Source organism: Zootoca vivipara, chromosome 2, assembly GCF_963506605.1.
Source record: "Zootoca vivipara chromosome 2, rZooViv1.1, whole genome shotgun sequence".
Lineage (NCBI taxonomy): Eukaryota > Metazoa > Chordata > Lepidosauria > Squamata > Lacertidae > Zootoca > Zootoca vivipara.
Genome location: NC_083277.1, coordinates 88,907,512 through 88,926,676, shown reverse-complemented (window position 1 = coordinate 88,926,676; position 19,165 = coordinate 88,907,512). Strand labels below are relative to the sequence as shown.

The following is a 19,165-nucleotide window of genomic DNA, read 5'->3' as shown; positions in this document are numbered from 1 at the left end:
CAAAGTGCAAGTAGATAAATACTTGCTACAGCGGGAAGGTAAACGGCATTTCCGTGTGCTGCTCTGGTTCACCAGAAGCGGCTTTGTCATGCTGGCCACATGACCTGGAAGCTGCATTGGCTCCCTCGGCCAATAACGCGAGATGAGTGCCGCAACCCCAGAGTCAGTCAGGACTGGACCTAATGGTCAGGGGTTTCTGCAGGTGTAGCTGGCATAAGCTGTACCTAGTGGAATTCCCTTTTCAACACAGCAGAACCTTGGTTTTTTTTTTTTTTTGCATCTGAAAGGGATGCAGAGTTACAAGTAACATGCAGTAATTGGGGCCCCCACTAGACACCACCTCAGAGCAGGGTAACATGTGCAGTGCTGGCTCTCACGGCCATCTGTTACTGGACCTGCTGTTCTCCTGAATATCTTATAAGATGGAGGAGCTAGAGCTATTTATAATGGATGCCATGTGGGATGGTGCCTGTGCCTCTCTCGTGTGGTCAGGCTGGTGCTCCTAGATGTTGTCTCCTTACACTCTCCCTCAACCCTCGACAAAATATCCCCTCTCTGTCCCAGCAGCTCTGCTTCCAGGGCACCATGCTGCCAGCCAAAAATGGAAAGAGAGTAATTCTTTTTGTTAACTTGTGGGGATTAGATCATGCATGATCGCCACAGAATGGAACTCACACTAACATAAGCTAACAAGGCATTTCTCTCTTTTTCTTTCAGAAGCAAGGAGCAAGCTTGCCACCACTCTGCTCCAATTAATTTGAAAATTAACGAAGGTTATGAAAGTAAACCTTTAAATGCACACCTACCTCCTTTCCCCCAATCCCCAGATTTTTATTCATTTTATAACAACATAAACAATTACATAAAAACAACTTACAAATACACTACAAAACAAAAACAAAACAACCAATACACAGGGGCGTAGGAAGATAGGGGCAGTGGGGGTGGGCCGCCCCAAGTGGCGGATGCCCCCCACCCCCAAAACGTGCGCCCCACCCCCGGAACGTGTGTTACGCCATTCCGGGAGGCGCACCATGCCCATGGAACACGCAGTATGCCCCTCCTGGAAGCGTGCCGTGCCCCTGGGAGGTGTGCCACGGCCCTCCAGGAGGCATGCCCCACCCCCAGAATGTGTGCACCGCCCCTCCGGGAGGCGCGCCCCGCTCCCAGAACGGGCACCAGCCCCGCCCCCGGTGCCAGAGCATGAAGCTCCGCCACTGCCAATACATATAAATTCTTATCATTTCATCAATTTCTTCACCTGTTTGGGTGACTTCCTCGAGTCCCACCTCTCTGAATTTCAATTTTATCCATCTTTAGCAGTTTCCAAAATTTAAAAAACACACACCATATTATACATTTTATCCTTATCTGAAATTTCTCACCTTTTAAACTTCCTAATATCTTAATACACTAAACAATCCTACTTCTACACTGATAGCCTATATCAACTTCCAAAAGAATTCCAAAAGATCAAATATTACAATATTTTTTTAAACATAATTTAAATTTCTTCCAATCTTCTCTTCTTTCTGGTCGTGGAGTCTTCCAATCAGTTCGGCAAGTTCCATAAAGTCCATTGTCTTCATTTGCCATACTTCTATGGTTGGTATCTCTATAGCCACTATCCATATCAGGTGGGAGGGGTGAAGTATATGTGTCTAGCAGGCTCTTTATTCTACCCCTCCTCCTTCCTCTTCACAAAGGAATGTAGTCCTTTGCTGTATTAGTTAACATGGGGACTGAAATGAGGATGCTGTGGAGGCTAAATTCAAAGATGGGTGGGTGGAGCTGGCAGGGAGAGGTAAAAGGAGACAGATATTTTTTCCACAGCTTAGATTTTAATCTGAGCCAGTGAAGAACTCATAGGATTATAAAGATTTCCCCTTCTTGTGGAGTTCCCAGAGCTTGTATATGAGCCCAAGTTAGGTAAAATTTGCCACCATTCCAGGTTTTAAATCAGAGATAAAACCAGAGCAACTTTTGGTCCCGTAAATGCACATTAAAATGAGAATGCCATTCTGTTCAATGGGGCTTCACTCCTAAATTTGCAGTTTTAGTGTGGCTGAAACCAAAACTGACCAGTAATTGTATAGTTGGTTGCGCCACTTCTCAGCTACTTTGCTAAGACACTCCTTTCAGGAGCTGGTAGACTAAGCTGGAGGCAGTTCTGGGGGCAGGGGGAGTTTCTAAAATAGTTCAGTAGTATAATTCTTCCACAGTTCAGTTATTTTTATTTGAAGACACACACTCTAAAAATAATAATAATAATCACAAGTAATAATCAAAAAAGTAATAATCACAATAATTACAAGTAATAATCACAAACGAGTACGGTAAATACCTTCTTAAAAAATAAAGACAAAACGATAAAACTTACAATGTATATATTGTTATTTGCACCTTTAGATCACAGCCCTGACTCATGATTTGTCCAAGGCTTCTCAGGAGGTATTTAACAAAGGTGAGATCTGAATGCAGATGACTATACTGTTGTTGCTACATTAATATACGACATACCTAGCCTGCTGCAACTATTTACAGAGAGGACTATCTACAGATGCTATGTAAAGGAGTGCTGCAAGAAAACAACCCTGCTCAAAACCTGAAGAAAGATGCATTGTATTATGCTGGAGAAAGAAGTGGAATCCAAATAGCAGGCTTCTTCTTCCACATGAAAGGCAAGTCTTTCATGGCTAATAAGACACTAAAATGGCTTAGAAATGTCATAAGATGGGCTTGCAGAGCAGAAGGTCATACAGAGTCCCTTGCCTTCGCAATCTGAATTGCAGGGTCCTGGAGTGTTACAGTTTTCCATGTGTTTCTTGATCCAGTCACTGCATTTACTTCAATTTGGTTTGTCACTGACGTTCCTGTATAATCTCTAGGAGAAAGAAAGAACAATGATGACAGCAAGAATGCCACTGATTGCAATGAACTAAGAAATCATTCACCAATCAGCATAATATATAAAGTATTTTTTCTATAACACACAGGTGTCGAAAAGGCCAGAGCAATGTATACACCTTTCTTCCTGCATTATTAACTGCAGTACTAACAGACTTAATAGATATTTACCTTCAGATAGAAAAAGCCGCTGGAAATATGCATTTCTTATTGCACCTGAGAATGCACCTGAGGAATGACAAAACAAAGAGAAAGCAGAAAAGGCAAATCAGACGGGAGGAGAGGAAGAATTATGTATTTTTCTGTTTACTTTTACCCCATCCATTCCACTCTATGTCCCCCCCCCCCAATAAGGCATCTACGTCCTGGTAGTCACTGTTTTCATATACTTTGCTGAAACTTCATCTAAACTATTGTAAAAGCTGTTAAACATTTTCACTAAAAGTCAGGTTGTGGGCTCTTGACGAAAATGTTGTGGTTTATATTGCCTTTTCCCTGCACATATGCATAAATCTTGGCTTGAACTCCATGAAGGTGAAAACGCTATATGTGGCTGTAACAAGTCACAATGCTCACAGTTTCTCTGGTATTTTATTAGTTTCACTTCAAATATAGTATTTTCACAGATGAATTAACAAAAAAAGTTGAAACCAAAAGAAAAAAAAATGTTGTGGTTAGGGGGAAAGCAATGCACCCAAGCACTCTACTACCCACCCCATGGCTCCCCCAGCCAGAGTCTAGACACCCACCCCATAAGAGTAGTAAAACCGGGTATTCTTGTTTATCTTTTGAATCTGGATATCACTGATTCAGGTGGACTTGTGTATTCAGGTGAAGTCAAACCCTTGGAGAGGGGGACCTTCTCTGTCCTCCCGCAAACTCCTGCGCATGCATCTACAAAACAGCAAGCACGTTTTGCCTTTGTAATGATTTCATCATGGCAGTTAAAACTTCTACAACCTAAACTCTGCAGTAGGACAGCCAGCCAGCTGAAGGCTCAATGAGGAATGCCTCTCTTCGCACCACCCCAGCCCAGGCACACTTCACATTGGAAGAGTTTCATCTTGAGGCAGACTCGGGGTGCATGGCTGGACTGAATCCAGTTCCTCTGGATTCAAGCTAAAGAAATTAAAATGCTACACTGAGCATCATCTGGTGCCTGTGTAAGCTTATTATAGGCAAAACTGAAGTTTTGAAACAAAGATTGCGGGGGAACAATTATTCTAATAAGTAAATTATATGCTCCACACAGACCTTTCTTATAACACATATGTATATAAGCTCCATTGATAAGTTTTCTCCCCCCCCCCATAGGGATGTTTAGAAATGATATCCTGGGAAGAAAAACATGAATCCGCAGCCAATTCTTATGAAAACTGACCTTTCTTCTTTCTGTGAAGAAAAACCATAATAACAGCACAAATGGCTGCCAGCGTAATGACGATGAGAACTGGAATTACTATTTTCTTTTCTGCATCTTGTGATAATTTATTGGCAGTTGTTTCATTTCCAACATGATCGCGAGCAGAACCTGTACAGGAGGGGAAGAGGGAAAAAGCAACACCTGGAGTGAATTGTCTCTTTGGACACAGCTGACTGTGACAATGTGCAAATACTCAAGCCTCAGGTACAATCAAGCCACCAGTACCTCAAAAAAGTGAGGAAGCTACAAATAATCATAAAACCACTGCCAACATCCCTTTCCTCAGCTCCACTCCTCCATCATGAATCTGCCAGTGGAAGTCCCTATTATAAAACTTCCATGTTCTGGGGCAGTACACCCTTGAATACCAGATGCAGGAGACAGATGAGAGGAATCCTGCTTTGGATCCTGCTTGGAAGCTTCATAGAGACATGCAAATGACAGACCCTCCAAGTGTCCCTATTTTCCAGGGATAGTCCTGGATTTATAGAAGCCGTCCCGGTTTCTGATTTGATCTCAGAATGCCCCGCTTTTCCTTACAACGTTCCTATTTTCATCAGGAAAATGTTGGGAGGGTATGGAGTTATCCAACCCCCGAGCCTAGGAGATAAGTAACTATACAACCTTTAGAAGATATCTCATTAAACAACAGGGAAGTCGTTTAATGTTTATGTATGTTGGAAGCCGCCCTATGTGGCTGGGGCAACCCAGTCAGATGGGCAGGGTATAAATAATAAAATGTTGATGATGGTGATGATGTTGTAATAGTACGTTCCTATTTTCATCTGAAAAATGTTGGAAGGTATGAAATGATTACTCCAAGGAGCAGGGCTGGACTAGCTCAAAATAAATGACTAGCTAAGGCCACAAACTCAGGGCACTTGTAGACCATTGCTATTTTGGGTAGGATTCAATCACATAGCAGGATGTCATGAGCACATCTGCCCCAAGTAGAGAAACACACCATGAGTTAGGAAGAAGTCAGACATCTGGGAGCAGTCTCCCTCCCCCTCTTCCTGACAAGGAATGGAATGTACGGTAGATAAGGTGTTAGCAGAGAGTGGGAAGGAGGGAAGTCAGCTCACTCAGGAAGCACAGGCAGCTTCGGAAAGCAGGAGGGGTAGCATTTCTTCACTGGAAGAGGAGGCAATTAATTTCCTGAGCCCAAAGAGTAGAGGTATGGGAAAGGTATTAGACAGGAAACAAACCTAGAGACATAAGGGTCATAGGTTCAGATATTCTGCAGAAGCAGGAAGCACTCCTCAGAAGGGTCAACTGACTCGTAAGGCACAGATGGTTAGATGTCCAAGGCTAATTGTTTGTATTGTAATAAATCTTCCAGCTAATTGCGACTTGCACACTGTGTTATCAAGATGGCAGCCTGGGCTCCTGGCACAGGAGATTCAGGTTGCTCAGCTGAAGTTAAAATGGAGTTCTTGCATAACAAACTCACCTGCCCACCCCACAAATCTGACTTAATCTGACAGGAAAACACACTGGAAAGTGTGGGATAACGATTGCTTGATGGAACATCATTGATCGTTTAACATCCCCACACACAAAAAATCAGGATGAATGCTCAATAAACAGGTTCTCTAGAAGCTCCAAACATTAAACCCACCAAATCATTTCTTTCCACTTCACCCCTCCCCCCAAAACACATTCCCATCTAGTTTATTATTATTTTATTCTTCATTTATTAAATTTATATACCACCCTTCATCCATAGATCTCCGGGCAGTTCACAACATAATCAAAATCACAACCAGTTTCCTTTCAGTTAATTTGCTCCCCAAATACCCATTCCCCACCCAAAAATCTTCCACTACAGTACAAGTTAAAGTTGATTTTCAAATGGACCCAAGCCAGTGTCACTCCCATGGCTTTCTAGACAGTTTAGTCTTTAGGCAACAAGACATTTTTGTTGAACTCACCCTGGAGTTTATCACAATTTGTGTTGTTGTTGAGGATGGAGCAGCATATCATGTCACTACCAAGAGATTGCTGCTGAAGAGTACTGTTGAGAGAGAATGATCCATCTTTGTTTTTCGAAGACACAAGTTTTGAATTGTTGTTGTTGAGGATGGAGCAGCATATCGTGTCACTATCAAGAGATTGCCGCTGAAGAGTACTGATGAGAGAGAATGATCCATCTTCGTTTTTCGAAGACACAAGTTTTGAATTGTGAGTCAGGTTGGTTCCATGGTCACTAAACCAATAGAGCTGCCTCTGTGGATGCCCTCCCGACGCTGTGCACACCACAGTGTCCTTCTGAATTTTGATTTGAGGTTCAGAATACGGTGCTGGAAAATATGTAGGTGGTAACTTATTTAATCAATTTAATTAAAATATTTCTAGCCCACTTTGCATTATGAAAACGAAGCCAAACATGGATTACAATATCAGTACAGTAGTACCTCAGTTTAAGTACACAATTGGTTCCGGAAGTCTGTACTTAACCTGAAGCGTACTTAACCTGAAGCCAACTTTCCCATTGAAAGTAATGGAAAGTGGATTAATCCGTTCCAGACGGGTCCGCGGAGTACTTAAACTGAAAGTACTCAAACCGAAGCGTACTTAAACCGAGGTATGACTGTAAGTTAAAAGCATAAGATAGTCCTACGGTATTCAGAGTAGACCCAATGAAATTAATGGACATTACAAACTTAAGTTCATTAAGTCTATTGAGTTTACTTTGAGTAGGACTTAGCTGAAGACATGTACATAAACAAAACCACCAGCCAACCAAGATAAATTATGGCCTTTTAAACTCTCTCTCTCTCTCTCTCTCTCTCTCTCTCTCTCTCTCTCTCTCTCTCTCTCTCTCTCTGTGTGTGTGTGTGTGTGTGTGTGTGTGTAGGGGTGGTATTATTTTTGTTTGTTACTGTGGTACAGTATGTATTTTTGTGTTTTTATATCATAAACTCCCCTGTGATCCTTGGATGAAGGACGGTATAGAAATAAGTAAACAAACAAACAAACAAGCTAACAACTGATTGAAGAAAACTAAAATAACATAATAAGCTCAGCAGTCAACAATTCACCATAAAGCCTCGGAAAATAGCTCAGTTTGTTAATGTGTGGTGTTGATAACACCAAAGTTGCAGCTTCGATCCCCGTATGGGACAGCTGCCTATTTCTGTATTGCAGGGAGTTGTACTTGATCCTCAGGGTCCCTTCCAACTCTATGGTTCTATGTAATAAATAGGACTTTAACTGGCACTAGAAATTTATAAAGGTTGGCACCAGCTTTATCTGGGGTGGAACAAAATTTTGCAGCCAGGTACCTACGTATGTAAATAGAACAATAAAGAAATTGTTCCCACACTATTATGGACCACGTTCAGCTAAAGGTCATTATTTCTTCAGAAACAGAACTGGGTTTGCTATATTTTTAGCATGCCCACACTTCCTCCAATATACATTTTCATTACTTTAATATCACCTTGCTTTTGCCACCAATCCCAACCCATGCCCCATCAAACCCATAGTTCTTGATGTCCGTTGTTCATTGGCTTAAACTTACCAACAACCTTTAGATATATAATTCTGGTGTCGAATCCATTAACAGCTTGCAAAAAAAACTCATAATGTCTTTGGTCAGATATTTTTACTTTGTGGACATTGAGGATAACAGATTGATTTATCATCGTCAATGAAATTCTTCCATTGTCAGTAATATATTTTTTTCTTATTGAGCTGAGGTCACTTTTCTCTGGACAACTTGTCTTATTAGGACAGAACTTCACTGTTGCGTTATGCATTGATTGGTTGTTCTCACATGTAATGTTAATGTTTTTCCCAAGTTCTGCAGTAACATCTTCATCACACGTGAAATTACGGAACTCTGAGAGAAAATGGGTTGGGGAGACATAGCAAATGCATCAGTTGATTCAAGCACTGAAATAGGCGATTAAAAAGCACTATTACGACAGCCAAGGACAGCTGCATCTGTCAGTCAGGGATGGCTGTAGCTCAGCGTCAGAAGCAAACCAGCAGTAAATCACAACATGCAAGTTGGAATTAACTCTTTATTACCAAAACTATAATCTGCACAGGAGTGTCAGGCCTAATAAGCACAGCAACTCATCTCCAGTAGGTCTTACTCTTGTGAAGCAGTTGTTGAGACTGAAGACCCCGCCTCCCCACAGCTGCCTCTCATCTCCCCACAGCTGCCTCTCATCTCCAGGGTTCCCCCCCACAAACAATCAGAGACTGCACCTGTGTACCTGTCTTTGCTCCTCCCCTTTCATGCCTATCCTGGTTCCGGGAGATGCAGGGGGGGGGTGGAAATTTGTCACAGCAGGAGGGAAAGACAACTATGACTCTTCACCAGCCTAACTCGCCTCCACCTCTTGGCCTCTCTGATGGAAGCTGTAGTCCACAACATTTGGAGGGAAGTTTAGTGAAGGCTGTTTAAGCCCTTGAGATAAGGATTGTACCCTAAGGCTGGCAAAAGGTACAATCTTAAGGCATCAGAAAGCTGCCACCAGTTAGCGTAAACAAGCCTTCCTCCACCTGGAACTCCCATTCTTTTTAAGGGATGCTGGGCAGAAAGACGAGACTAGTGTTGACCTCCAGAAGTTAGACTACAGCTCCCATAATCCCTCACCATTGGCCATGCAGGCTGGTACTGATGGGAGCTGTAGTCCAAAACAGCTGGAAGGCATCAATTTGAGGAAGAAGGAATCTTGTTGGTGCTTACTTTTGAGTATACATGTGTATGCTTGTAAAAATGTTGAGTGGGTTTGGGCTGAAGATCTTACTCCTGAACAAATGCATGTCGGAGTATAAAGCTGTGGAAAAAGTAGTAACAGGAGACAAGCTAGAAGGGAGTTGAATTTATAATACTCAATCATTTAAATCCTTTTAGGAGCACTGGCCATGAAAGTATATAATCCATCACCAACAGCAATAGGTAGGGAGCATAAATTAGCACATATTGACCACATTGTATACAATCTGCAATGCACAATCAATGTTAGCCATTGAGTGCATAGATGACAGCAGAGATGGAGAGCCTGTGTTCCTCAAGATGTTGTGGGACTCCAACTTCCATCAGTCCTAGCCGGCATGGCCAACGGTGAGGGATTATGGGGTCTGTAGCCTAACTTCTAGAGGTCAACATCAGTCTCATCTTTCTGCCCAGCATCCCTTAAAAAGGTACACATGGCAAGAGAATTTGCACAGCTGTACTTAATCAGGATTTATGCACCATGGCTGTAGTTGCACCAAGATTTATGTAATATTACTGAAATGCAGAAAATACAGCTCTCATTTTTCAGAAATGTGCTTAATAGCTCAGAATACCTGAACATAGAGCAGCTGATACATATTTTTAGTATTGAAAGCTGGAGCTATCTCCTATTCCTGTGCAATGAAAGGCAAAAATAAGAGAAAAAGATAAATCCAAAACACCCCACAGTCACCAATGGAAATAGGAATGCTTACTATTAGATCCCTGAGTGGTTACTAATAGGAAGCAGAGAGGTAAGACCTGGAGGGATGCCATCGGGACAATGTTGAAATATTGCTACAGGCCGGCCCCTCTGCTGGAAGAGGTTTCTGACACCATGTTGCACACCTGAGAAAGACCTCGTTGTTCACCTGTTGGGAAAAGAGGATTTGTGAGAGTCCTTCTCCATTTTCATGCAGCTGAAACGGATTTGAAACAAGACCACTTCCAACAGAGACCTTCACATTCTACCTCTGAAGTTGGTTCATCCTTTAAAAAAAACACCAAAAATATTGCAGAACAAAGAACATGACAGAGAAGAGTGAAATCACTTCGTAACAGTAGTGAATGGTATGGCATGGAGGTGCTTACCTGACCTACCAGCAGGTGAGTCACAGCTGCTTACTGGGAGGGGTGAGGCAGACCTGAGGCCACCCCAATGCAAATGCACCAGCAAAGCTGGTCTGGTGCTCTTGCAGGTATGTCTGCATTGTGCAGCTCTCTCCTTCCCAGTAAGCAGCAGTGACTCGCCTGTGGGGAAGTCAGGTAAATGTCATCATCACACTGTCTGCTACTGCTTCATAATATGAAGGGACTGGCAATCAGCAAGCATGAACATGACTGGGAGGCATTAAAAAACAACAACTGCTCATATATTTGAAAGGTACCCATTGGCGATCGAGGCCTTCAAAATCCAGTGGGGCACAGATATTTGGGGCACATTATCCTCTTGCATTAAAGCACTGTTATACCCAGTGCTTTTTTCTGGGGGGACGCATACCCCTAGACATTTTGTGAATCTACATTTGGCCTCATTGAGGGGCAGCATTTCAATATGAGTAGGAAAATGAGAGTACCCCTAAACATTTTTTAAGAAAAAAAGGCACTGGTATACCCTTTTAAAGAATCACAGTTTACCCTGAAAAATCCTTGAGAGCATAGTTTGTTACAGGTGCTGAGAGTTCTTAAGAGAACTCTACAGTCATACCTTGGTTCTCAAACAGAATGCGTTCCAGGACTCCATTCAACTCCCAAAACTGTTCAAAAACCAAGGTGCGGCTTCTGATTGGCTGCAGGATTGGTTTCGATCATTCAGGAGCCATTTGTCCAGGAGCCTAGGCGTTTGAGATCCAAGTTATGACTGTATTCCCTTCACAGAACTACAATTCCCAGGCAAAAGGGATTAATTGTTAAACCCCTCTGTGAAAGAAACAGGGGAACAAGCTACAGTTCCTAAAATTCTTTGGGGAGAACCATGACTGGTACAACAGTGCTCTGTGGCTGCTGTCTACCAACCTCAGTGCAAGACCAACATTCATTTAAGGCTGCTCGTATCCAGCATGTAGAAACATTGCCAAGCACAGGCCTTCTCTATGCACATGAGGTGGCAAAAACCTAAGATGTCAGAAGATGGCTGTATGGCTTCAGACTACTACAGGTAGGGACCCATTTTGAAATTCCCTCTACATTCCCTCTACATTATTTGCTTACATTCCCTGCTGGGCCTGAGGTCCTTTCTTTGATCCAGTGGGCAAGAGGATGGTGACCCAGCAAGACCCAAGAGGCTGCAATCCAACTCCCTGCAATTTAGACTTTAGGTTATCATGCTATAAACATGAATAACAACAATTCCTAAGGTTTGATCCCAGAACACTAGCTCTGAAGCAACTTCCCTGCCTGGAAAAAAATAGTATAGGTCCATTCTGCTATTGAATCTACCATGTCATTATCTTTTCTACCAACAGAGGGAGTGCTGCTCATATATTACAGACAAGACAAGAGTATCATGTTCACAGTTCCTTATCACCAGTTACCAACTTTGCAACTGGAATAAACATGAAAAAATATGACTATCTCTGCATTGGATGCAGATTTCCAGTATATTGCTGCACGCCACCCCAATCTCCAAGCGGTGTGAGGTCCCAGGAGTTCCAGGAGGTTACTCAGGGTCCATGTTTCCTATTGGAAATGAGGCCCAGCAGAGACTGTGGTGCTTTTCTGAAATATAGTTTATTTACACATATATGCAACCTGAACCTATGATGGAGGGGCTCACAGCATTAACAGTCCAAGAGGGTTTTGTTTCTCCCATAGTGGCAGCCTCAGATTCAAGCAGAAATCAAATATTGTGTTCTACCTCTCTGGCTCTCCAGCCTGCAGCTTTATCTCTGGGTCACATCACAGCAAACTTTGCTCCCAAACTATCTAAGAACTGAAAGAGAGGTTCCACCCAGTAATCCAAATACAAACATTAAGATGTAAGAAAACACAAAAGCAGGAAATGCCCATCCTTGAACTGAGATGAAGGAACCATGGAAGAGGTCCAGCGGTGGAGCCCAGCACCAAAAGTGCACATTATTTTTTAAAGGCAAGTTGTGCAGGAAATCCTGTCCTTTGTCCTTGACTTTGGGGGGGGGGGGGCAAATGACAAAAAATCAAAACAGAAACAAAAACTGAACAGACCAGCTTTGGGTTTTTATGCCTGCTCGACCTCCATAACCGAATCTGGTTAGGAACAATCCTATATACATTATCCTGATTGTAAGGTTTGCCACTCAGTTTGGTCTTGTGTAGCTGGATCAAATTGTGCACTTGCTATTCCTGATAAGAGGAAAATGCCAGCGCAGTAGGGGCAGAGTCAAATTCTGATTGGGGACTGTATTCTGGGCAAAAAAGCCCACAACCCAGTTAAAGGCTTCTCATGCCACAAACCTAATCTGGCTCCTCCCCAGCCCAGCTATTGCTTAAAACCCTGCTGAGAGCCTGAGGTCTCTGCTCCTGCCTGCCTCTACCCACTTGACCCAGGGCAGGGCCTGATAGGTTCTATAAGGGCTGCTACTGCTGCTCAGCAGAGAAGGCTTCTTCTTTTAAATTGTTTTTTAAATCCTTTAAAGGTTTTTTTAAGTGTTTGAGAGCCAGTGTGGTGTAGTGGTTAAGAGTGGTAGACTCGTAATCTGGGGAGCCGGGTTCGCGTCTCCGCTCCTCCACATGCAGCTGCTGGGTGACCTTGGGCTAGTCACACTTCTCTGAAGTCTCTCAGCCCCACCTACCTCACCGGGTGTCTGTTGTGGGGGAGGAAGGGAAAGGAGAATGTTAGCCGCTTTGAGACTCCTTCGGGTGGTGATAAAGCGGGATATCAAATCCAAACTCTTCTTTTAACTGTTTTTAACTGAGTTGTAAGGGCATTTTGTGGGGTGTGCCTAGGAGGAGCGGAGTGGGGGAGAGCAGGGGGGAGAGACCCAATTAAAGTGATTATGGGTGGAGGGAGGTATAGGGTTGCCAGACTCAATAGAGGACAGGACTTCTGTGCCTTTAATTGCCCTGCTCTCTTTTGAGTCTGGAAACCTTAAAGAGAAACCAGCAGACCCTTTGCTTGGAAATGAAACAAAGGGTCTGCTGGTTTCTCTTTAAGTTTTCCAGACTCAAAAGAGAGCAGGGCAATTAAAGGCACAGAAGTCCTGTCCTCTATTGAGTCTGGCAACCTTAGGGAGGTATGGCATGGGAGGAGGGGCAGGCCAGGTAAGGGGCACGCGGTACAGGCAGATAGTGACCGTGCCATGTGCCAGCCCCCCCCCCCCAACCTAGGGAATTGTGGTTGTCATATCAGCCAGCCCTCGGGTCTGCAACTGCTGCTGTTGAATGCCAGGTCGGCCCAGAATAAAAAACTCCCTCATCCATGATCTGATTATGGATGAGGAGGCTGATCTGGCATGTAACCTGGGTGGGTGAACAGGGTGGAGTTGGCCTCACCCAGCTGTGCCCACCTGGGTACTCAGTACAGCATCAGGCCAGACTCGAGGGTAGGGTAGGGGGTCTATAAAGCCTCTCTATCTCCAGGCTCTCTGTCCAGTCAGGTGTGTGTGTGTTCCTGGTGTTGGGTAATTGGGACACGTTAGGGATTCTGCTGGTTTACCACCTGCCTCGCTGCCCAGCAGTCTCCCTGCCTGAGCTGACAGAGCTGGTCTCAGAGGTGGTGTTGAAGACTCCCAGACTGCTGGTACTGGGAAACTTCAGCATCCATGCCCAGGCAGCTGGCTCTGGGGCAGCTCAGGACCTCATAGCCACCATGACAACCATGGGGCTCTCCCAACATGTCACGGGCCCAATGCACATGGCAGGCCACACTCCGGACTTTGTTTTCTCAACTGGGCAGGAGGACGGTGATTTAAAGGTGGGTGACATTGACATCAGTCATGGTCGGATCACTTTCTGTTGAGATTTAGGCTGTCAGCACCTTTTCCCCTCCACAGAGGCAGGGGATCTATTAGCCCTTGGAGGCTGATGGGTCAAGTGGGATTCAAACGGCTCTGAGGGGTTTTCTGGCTGATATCACTGGCACCCCCGTTGAAGCCCTGACCGACCTCTGGAACACCAGGCCTTTGGTTGATTTAATTGACACCTGATGCCCTTTTAAAATGTTTGGCGGGGGGAGTTATTGGGTTGTTGTTTTGTTTTTATTTTATATTTTGTGGTTTTATGTTTTGATTTTGTTCTGTGAACCGCCCTGAGACCTCTGGGTCTATGGTGGTATATAAATTAAATAAATAATAAACAAGCAACAACAACCACCCTAGGAAACATAGGAAGCGGCCTCAAACTGAATAAAACAATTATTCCATCTAACTCAATATTGTTTGCACTGACTGGCAGTGGCTTTCCATGGGTTCAGACCAGGCGCATTCCCTACTTGGAGATGTCAGGGACCTTCTGCCTGCAAAGCAGATGATCTACCATTTACCTACGGCCCTTCCTTTCTAGTCTGGTCCTTAGCCAAGCCTTGGGGGGAATGAAGAAAATGAAACCGAATCAAAACAGAAATTAATTTTGGCAGGCATGGACCCAAAGGATTAGCACTGTTCAGTTAACCACAAGTCAAACAGGAGAGAGGCATGTTACCCGTTAAGGAAGGAAGTTAAGAAACAAAGCCACTTGAAAAATCGAAGATGTTAAAGGAAAAAAAAGCTGTTTCTGGGAACATAAAACTGAAAGACAAACTCCACAAAGGACATGAATTATATTTGGAAAATGCAGCCAGTTGGTTAAAAGTGACTACTTCCCACCATTCAAGATAAGTGCTGACCTTGACAGGTCTGAATCATGTCAACAAAAAGATATTCCCCGGAGTTTCAGCAGAAGGTCCTAGAACTTTTAAGATGCCTAATTTCTGAATCATGCGAAGAAGAGATACAATTGCAGGAATCAACGCAGCAATTACAGGTGGTGGACAGTGAAAATGACTTTTTAGAAGACAAACAATGTTGATGAAGAAAGCATGGAAACCAAATGTAAAGATAGTGACGATGACAATAATGAAAATAATGAGGAAATTACAAAACAGAATGAGGCCCACCATGACGGAGAAAAGGACTCTTCAACGCAAAAGGACATGAGGACATTCCCTCTTTTGTGGAGGGAATGCCAGGAGCTGATAGATTTTCAGATTCATCATATGGGAAAGGAAAAAGACAATCAAGAAAGAATGAAAACTCAGGGGGGATGTAAAAAGAGTGGGGTGATAAAGCATGGGAAAAAAGGGGTGGGGTGAAAAGAGTAATAGATTGGTGATTATTAGGATGGATTAAAAGGCTGAAAACTGGACTGTAGATTTGGGACTTTGCTGGAGGAGAGGGAGTGCCGGGCCTTGGGGAGGGGAGGGTTGTTAGAATAATATATTGTAAATTAGAATTGGGTATGGAAAAAAGGTTTGAAATTAAGGAGGTCTATTGAGGGGAAAAATCAGGCCAGGGAAGAAAAATAGATTGTGATCAGAATGAATTAAGATAGTTTATGAAAGTGATTTAAAATTATGTTTAAAAATCGGTATGTAGATTAAGACTTGGGGAAAAAAAAGAAATTGTCAAAAATGATTTGCAAAGGAAAACCGGGAAAGGGGAGGTTGGGGAAGCCCCTATAACAATGTTTAAGGAAATGAATATGTATTTTTCCTTTGTTTTTCTTTTTATTCTGCTTTTTCCATTTTTTCTTTTTCTTTTTTTTTGCTGATATATATTTTTTTCCTTTATGGAAAAGTGGTTGGGTGGACACTCCCCTGGCTTCTCCCTTGTATTACTGGGGCTCCTCGGTGGCAGGGGAGGGCTTTGGGGCGGGGGAGAGGGGGAGAGGGGGGAGGGGGGAGGACAAACCCAATCCTAAAATGAACCATCATCGGCTGTTCACCTTCATGGGACCCACTCATGGCAGGAGGGGGCTTGTGGAGGGGGGGGGACAGAAGGTGAAGGAATCAAACTATGCTATGTATATTCTCTTTTTTGTTGTCTTTTTTTGTTGGTTTTTGTAAAAAAATTAATAAAAAATATCTTTAAAAAAAAGGACATGAATTATAGCAAAAACTGGAGCTGGCCCAAAATTCCACCCTCTAGGTTTGCATCCCCATTCACAAGCTCCAAAAAGTCCAGGTGCATTCACAGCCCATGGTAGTTAAGAGCATGCCCCTCTGAAACTCTGCATGAGGTATGGGGATGTCCCATGGCTCCTCTGCAGGAGGTGAGCACTTTTGGCTCCATGGGTTTGGGGAATTCCATCTATATCTGTACCCCCTATGCAGTCTAATGGAGTGCATTTAGAGAGGCTGAAGCCTTATTTCTTATGGGAGAACCTCAGAGGGAGTTCTTTTACTCCTCCTCTCTGTTATTTATTAAAAGCTGAACAACTCGAGCTGATTTATTTATTTAAAGGAAACAGGGATATGTACAAGGAAAATGCAGAGTTGTAATCTGGGGGAATTAATTTAAATGTTAATCAGTTAAAGCAAACATTTACTAACTACAGGTAGGTAGCCATGTTGGTTTGCCATAGTCGAAACAAAATAAAAAAATTCTTTCCAGTAGCACCTTAGAGACCAACTAAGTTTGTCATTGGTATGAGCAAACTTCTTCAGATACCCGAAGAATATCTGATAGAAGTGTGCATGCACACGAAAGCTCATACCAATGACAAACTTAGTTGGTCTCTAAGGTGCTACTGGAAAGATTTTTTTTTATTTACTAACTACATGTAACAAGTCCATCCTCCCTCCATTACTGCCCCTCAGTTTTAGCTTTCCTGGACTGTGCCTTGTCTGCAAGATCAGCATATTATGGATCTGTTGGCCATCCAAGGCCAATCAGATTTTTACCGTGATGAAGAGAGAGACCTTCTGTTGAGTGCTCAACAGCAACAAACACACAAACAATGAAACTCTCCCAACCCAACAACAATTAGGTAAAGAAAGGGGCTCTTGAGATGACAGTGCTGGAAGATCTGCACCATCTTCATCTAAACTCAGGTGTAAATATGTGTAATTAAGCCATATTTCTTAAAGACACTGCAGCCTCCGCTGCGTTTCGTTCTCAATGGAAACACGACCCTGGAACCACATGGAATCTTGGGCAGAGATTGCGGGTGGCTCACAACCTTTGTACCTGGATCAAATTGGACTTCATAATGATACAAAGTCAGACAAGTCATTCCCACGCAAACAAAACTCAGTGCTTTCCTTATGCAATGGACACTGTATGCTCTTCAGAAGCCACCTTATAATAACTGGCTAGGCTTCGCCCTGCAGGGCAAATAAAAGGCTTCAGGAAAAGAAACCCTTTCATTAGGGAGATGGGCACCAATTCTAAGGGTTGCCTTCAAACTCAGTTTTCCTCAAAGCACAACCGCTAACACTAATGAGCATAATTAAGTCAGGCCCATTCATTTCAATGGGTCTGTTGTTGTTTAGTTGTCTCTTCGTGACCCCATGGACCAGAGCACGCCAGGCACTCCTGTCTTCCACTACCTCCCGCAGTTTGGTCAAGCTCATGTTAGTAGCTTCGGGAACACTGTCCAACCATCTCGTCCTTCTGTCGTCCCCTTCTCCTTGTGCCCTCCATCTTTCCCAACACCAGGGTCTTTTCCAGGGAGTCTTCTCTTCTCATGAGGTGGCCAAAGTATTGGAGCCTCAGCTTCAAGTTTCAAGTCCTTCCAGTGAGTTTCAATGGGTCTACTCTAAGTCAAACTGATGTGAATACCAACCACTCCATGTATTTGCACCCCAAGGAGCAAAACTGTCACGTTACAAAAAAAAAAAAAAGGAAGCATCCCTTCCGGATAAATTGTTTTGCATCACTTAAGGAACCGGGGGGGGGGTTGTTGTTAAGGCTTCCAAGTTCCAACCACTTTCTTCCTGAACCACCCCGCTTCCCTGCCAACTACGGTTCTCTAGAAGCAACTCCATCAATAGCTAAACTGTGCATTAGTTCTTAGGAAAGGGAAACTCCGTTGTGTACCGCAGAGCCGAACGGATTTGCCACAAGATGCAACTGAACGAGAAATCAGTAGAGTACTGCCATCCAGGGAATACCTGTCCAAAGCCACCCGGCTCCCCGCAGGTGACTCCCCCCTCGGACGCCCACTAACGACTCTCACAGACAATTGTCCCACCGTCCCACCGTCGTCTACTCCAACCCGCTGCAATGCAGGAATCGCCGCTAAATAATCCCTGACAAGTGGCCATCCAGCCTCTGCTTAAGGCTCCAGGCATTCTTAAACTGCACCTGGAGGCGATTTTGAGTAGGGAAATGGCTGGCAAAGGAAAGGGACTGTGCTGTCCCCTCGCAGCTCCTCGGCTCCCATACAGAATCTGCTTCGGATTTAAAGGAAAGCGGTCAGCTTTCGTCCCGATTCTTGACGCCACGCAGCCTGGCTCGGATTCTCCCACTTCGGTTTCTACCGGTAAGAGCCGTCGTTGCAGCAAGAGGAACTCGATTTCGCTCCAGCCTCGCAAGACCTTTGAAGCTTTCACAAACGAGCGACCGAAGCAAAAAAAAACCAAACTACAGTACTGGGGAAAGCCTTACCTGAGAGGCTGTAGCGGAGAAGAACGCGCGAGCATCACCAAGCATGCAATCTCTGCTTGTGAGCGACGAGGCACACGAAAACGAAACCAAAGAAAAACACAGAGAAGTGCTTTCACTTCTCGTATGAGGCAATACAGTAAGTTCAATGAGTTCACTCTCCCGGGAAATAAGGGAATTCAGCATTTAGGCCATCCACTTTCACCCTCCTTTTTTCACATGTCGACGACGTGTTCTGTCCTGGATCTAGACACATCAAAGAAGCGTTTTGGTTAAACCCGTTGCTAACATTGAATGAGAAATCGGGTTGGAAAAAACAGAACTCCACAGCGCCATCTGGTGTCACAGTGTTAGAATGCCTATTCAACGCGTATATAGCGCTTTTTCTTTGCCAAGTGTAGCTGAGTCTCTTTTGTTAGGTTTGAGTTGATCCTAGTCCAGGTATGACCTGACTGCTTATCTTAGACGGTTCAGGTTCTTTCATATATTGCAAACTCCTGCTGCAAAAGGGTCCCTTTAACAGTGACATTTCCCTCTCTG

General features: G+C 43.8%; 1 protein-coding gene across 3 annotated transcripts; it reads right to left on the bottom strand.

Moving 5' to 3' along the window:
• Positions 1-1,270: 1,270 nt before the first annotated feature.
• Positions 1,271-18,859, bottom strand: LOC118079883 (butyrophilin-like protein 2). 3 transcript variants are annotated; one of them, XR_009557187.1, is made up of 8 exons: positions 18,629-18,859; positions 9,782-9,937; positions 7,857-8,177; positions 6,265-6,633; positions 4,289-4,438; positions 3,657-3,801; positions 3,079-3,135; positions 2,802-2,884 (listed from the first exon to the last, which is right to left on the bottom strand). XR_009557187.1 is itself a non-coding variant. In XM_035104591.2 (7 exons), exons 2-7 carry the CDS (start codon positions 9,840-9,842, stop codon positions 2,862-2,864), a joined length of 981 nt encoding a protein of 326 aa, XP_034960482.2. In that variant the 5' UTR covers positions 9,843-9,937; positions 18,629-18,856; the 3' UTR covers positions 1,271-2,861. The 3 variants fall into 3 exon arrangements, 2 of the variants coding, with proteins under 2 accessions (XP_034960482.2, XP_034960480.2); XM_035104591.2 differs by lacking the exon at positions 3,657-3,801 and having other exon boundaries at positions 1,271-2,884; positions 18,629-18,856; XM_035104589.2 differs by lacking the exons at positions 3,657-3,801; positions 18,629-18,859 and adding an exon at positions 18,326-18,602 and having other exon boundaries at positions 1,271-2,882.
• Between the last annotated feature and the right edge of the window lie 306 nt (positions 18,860-19,165).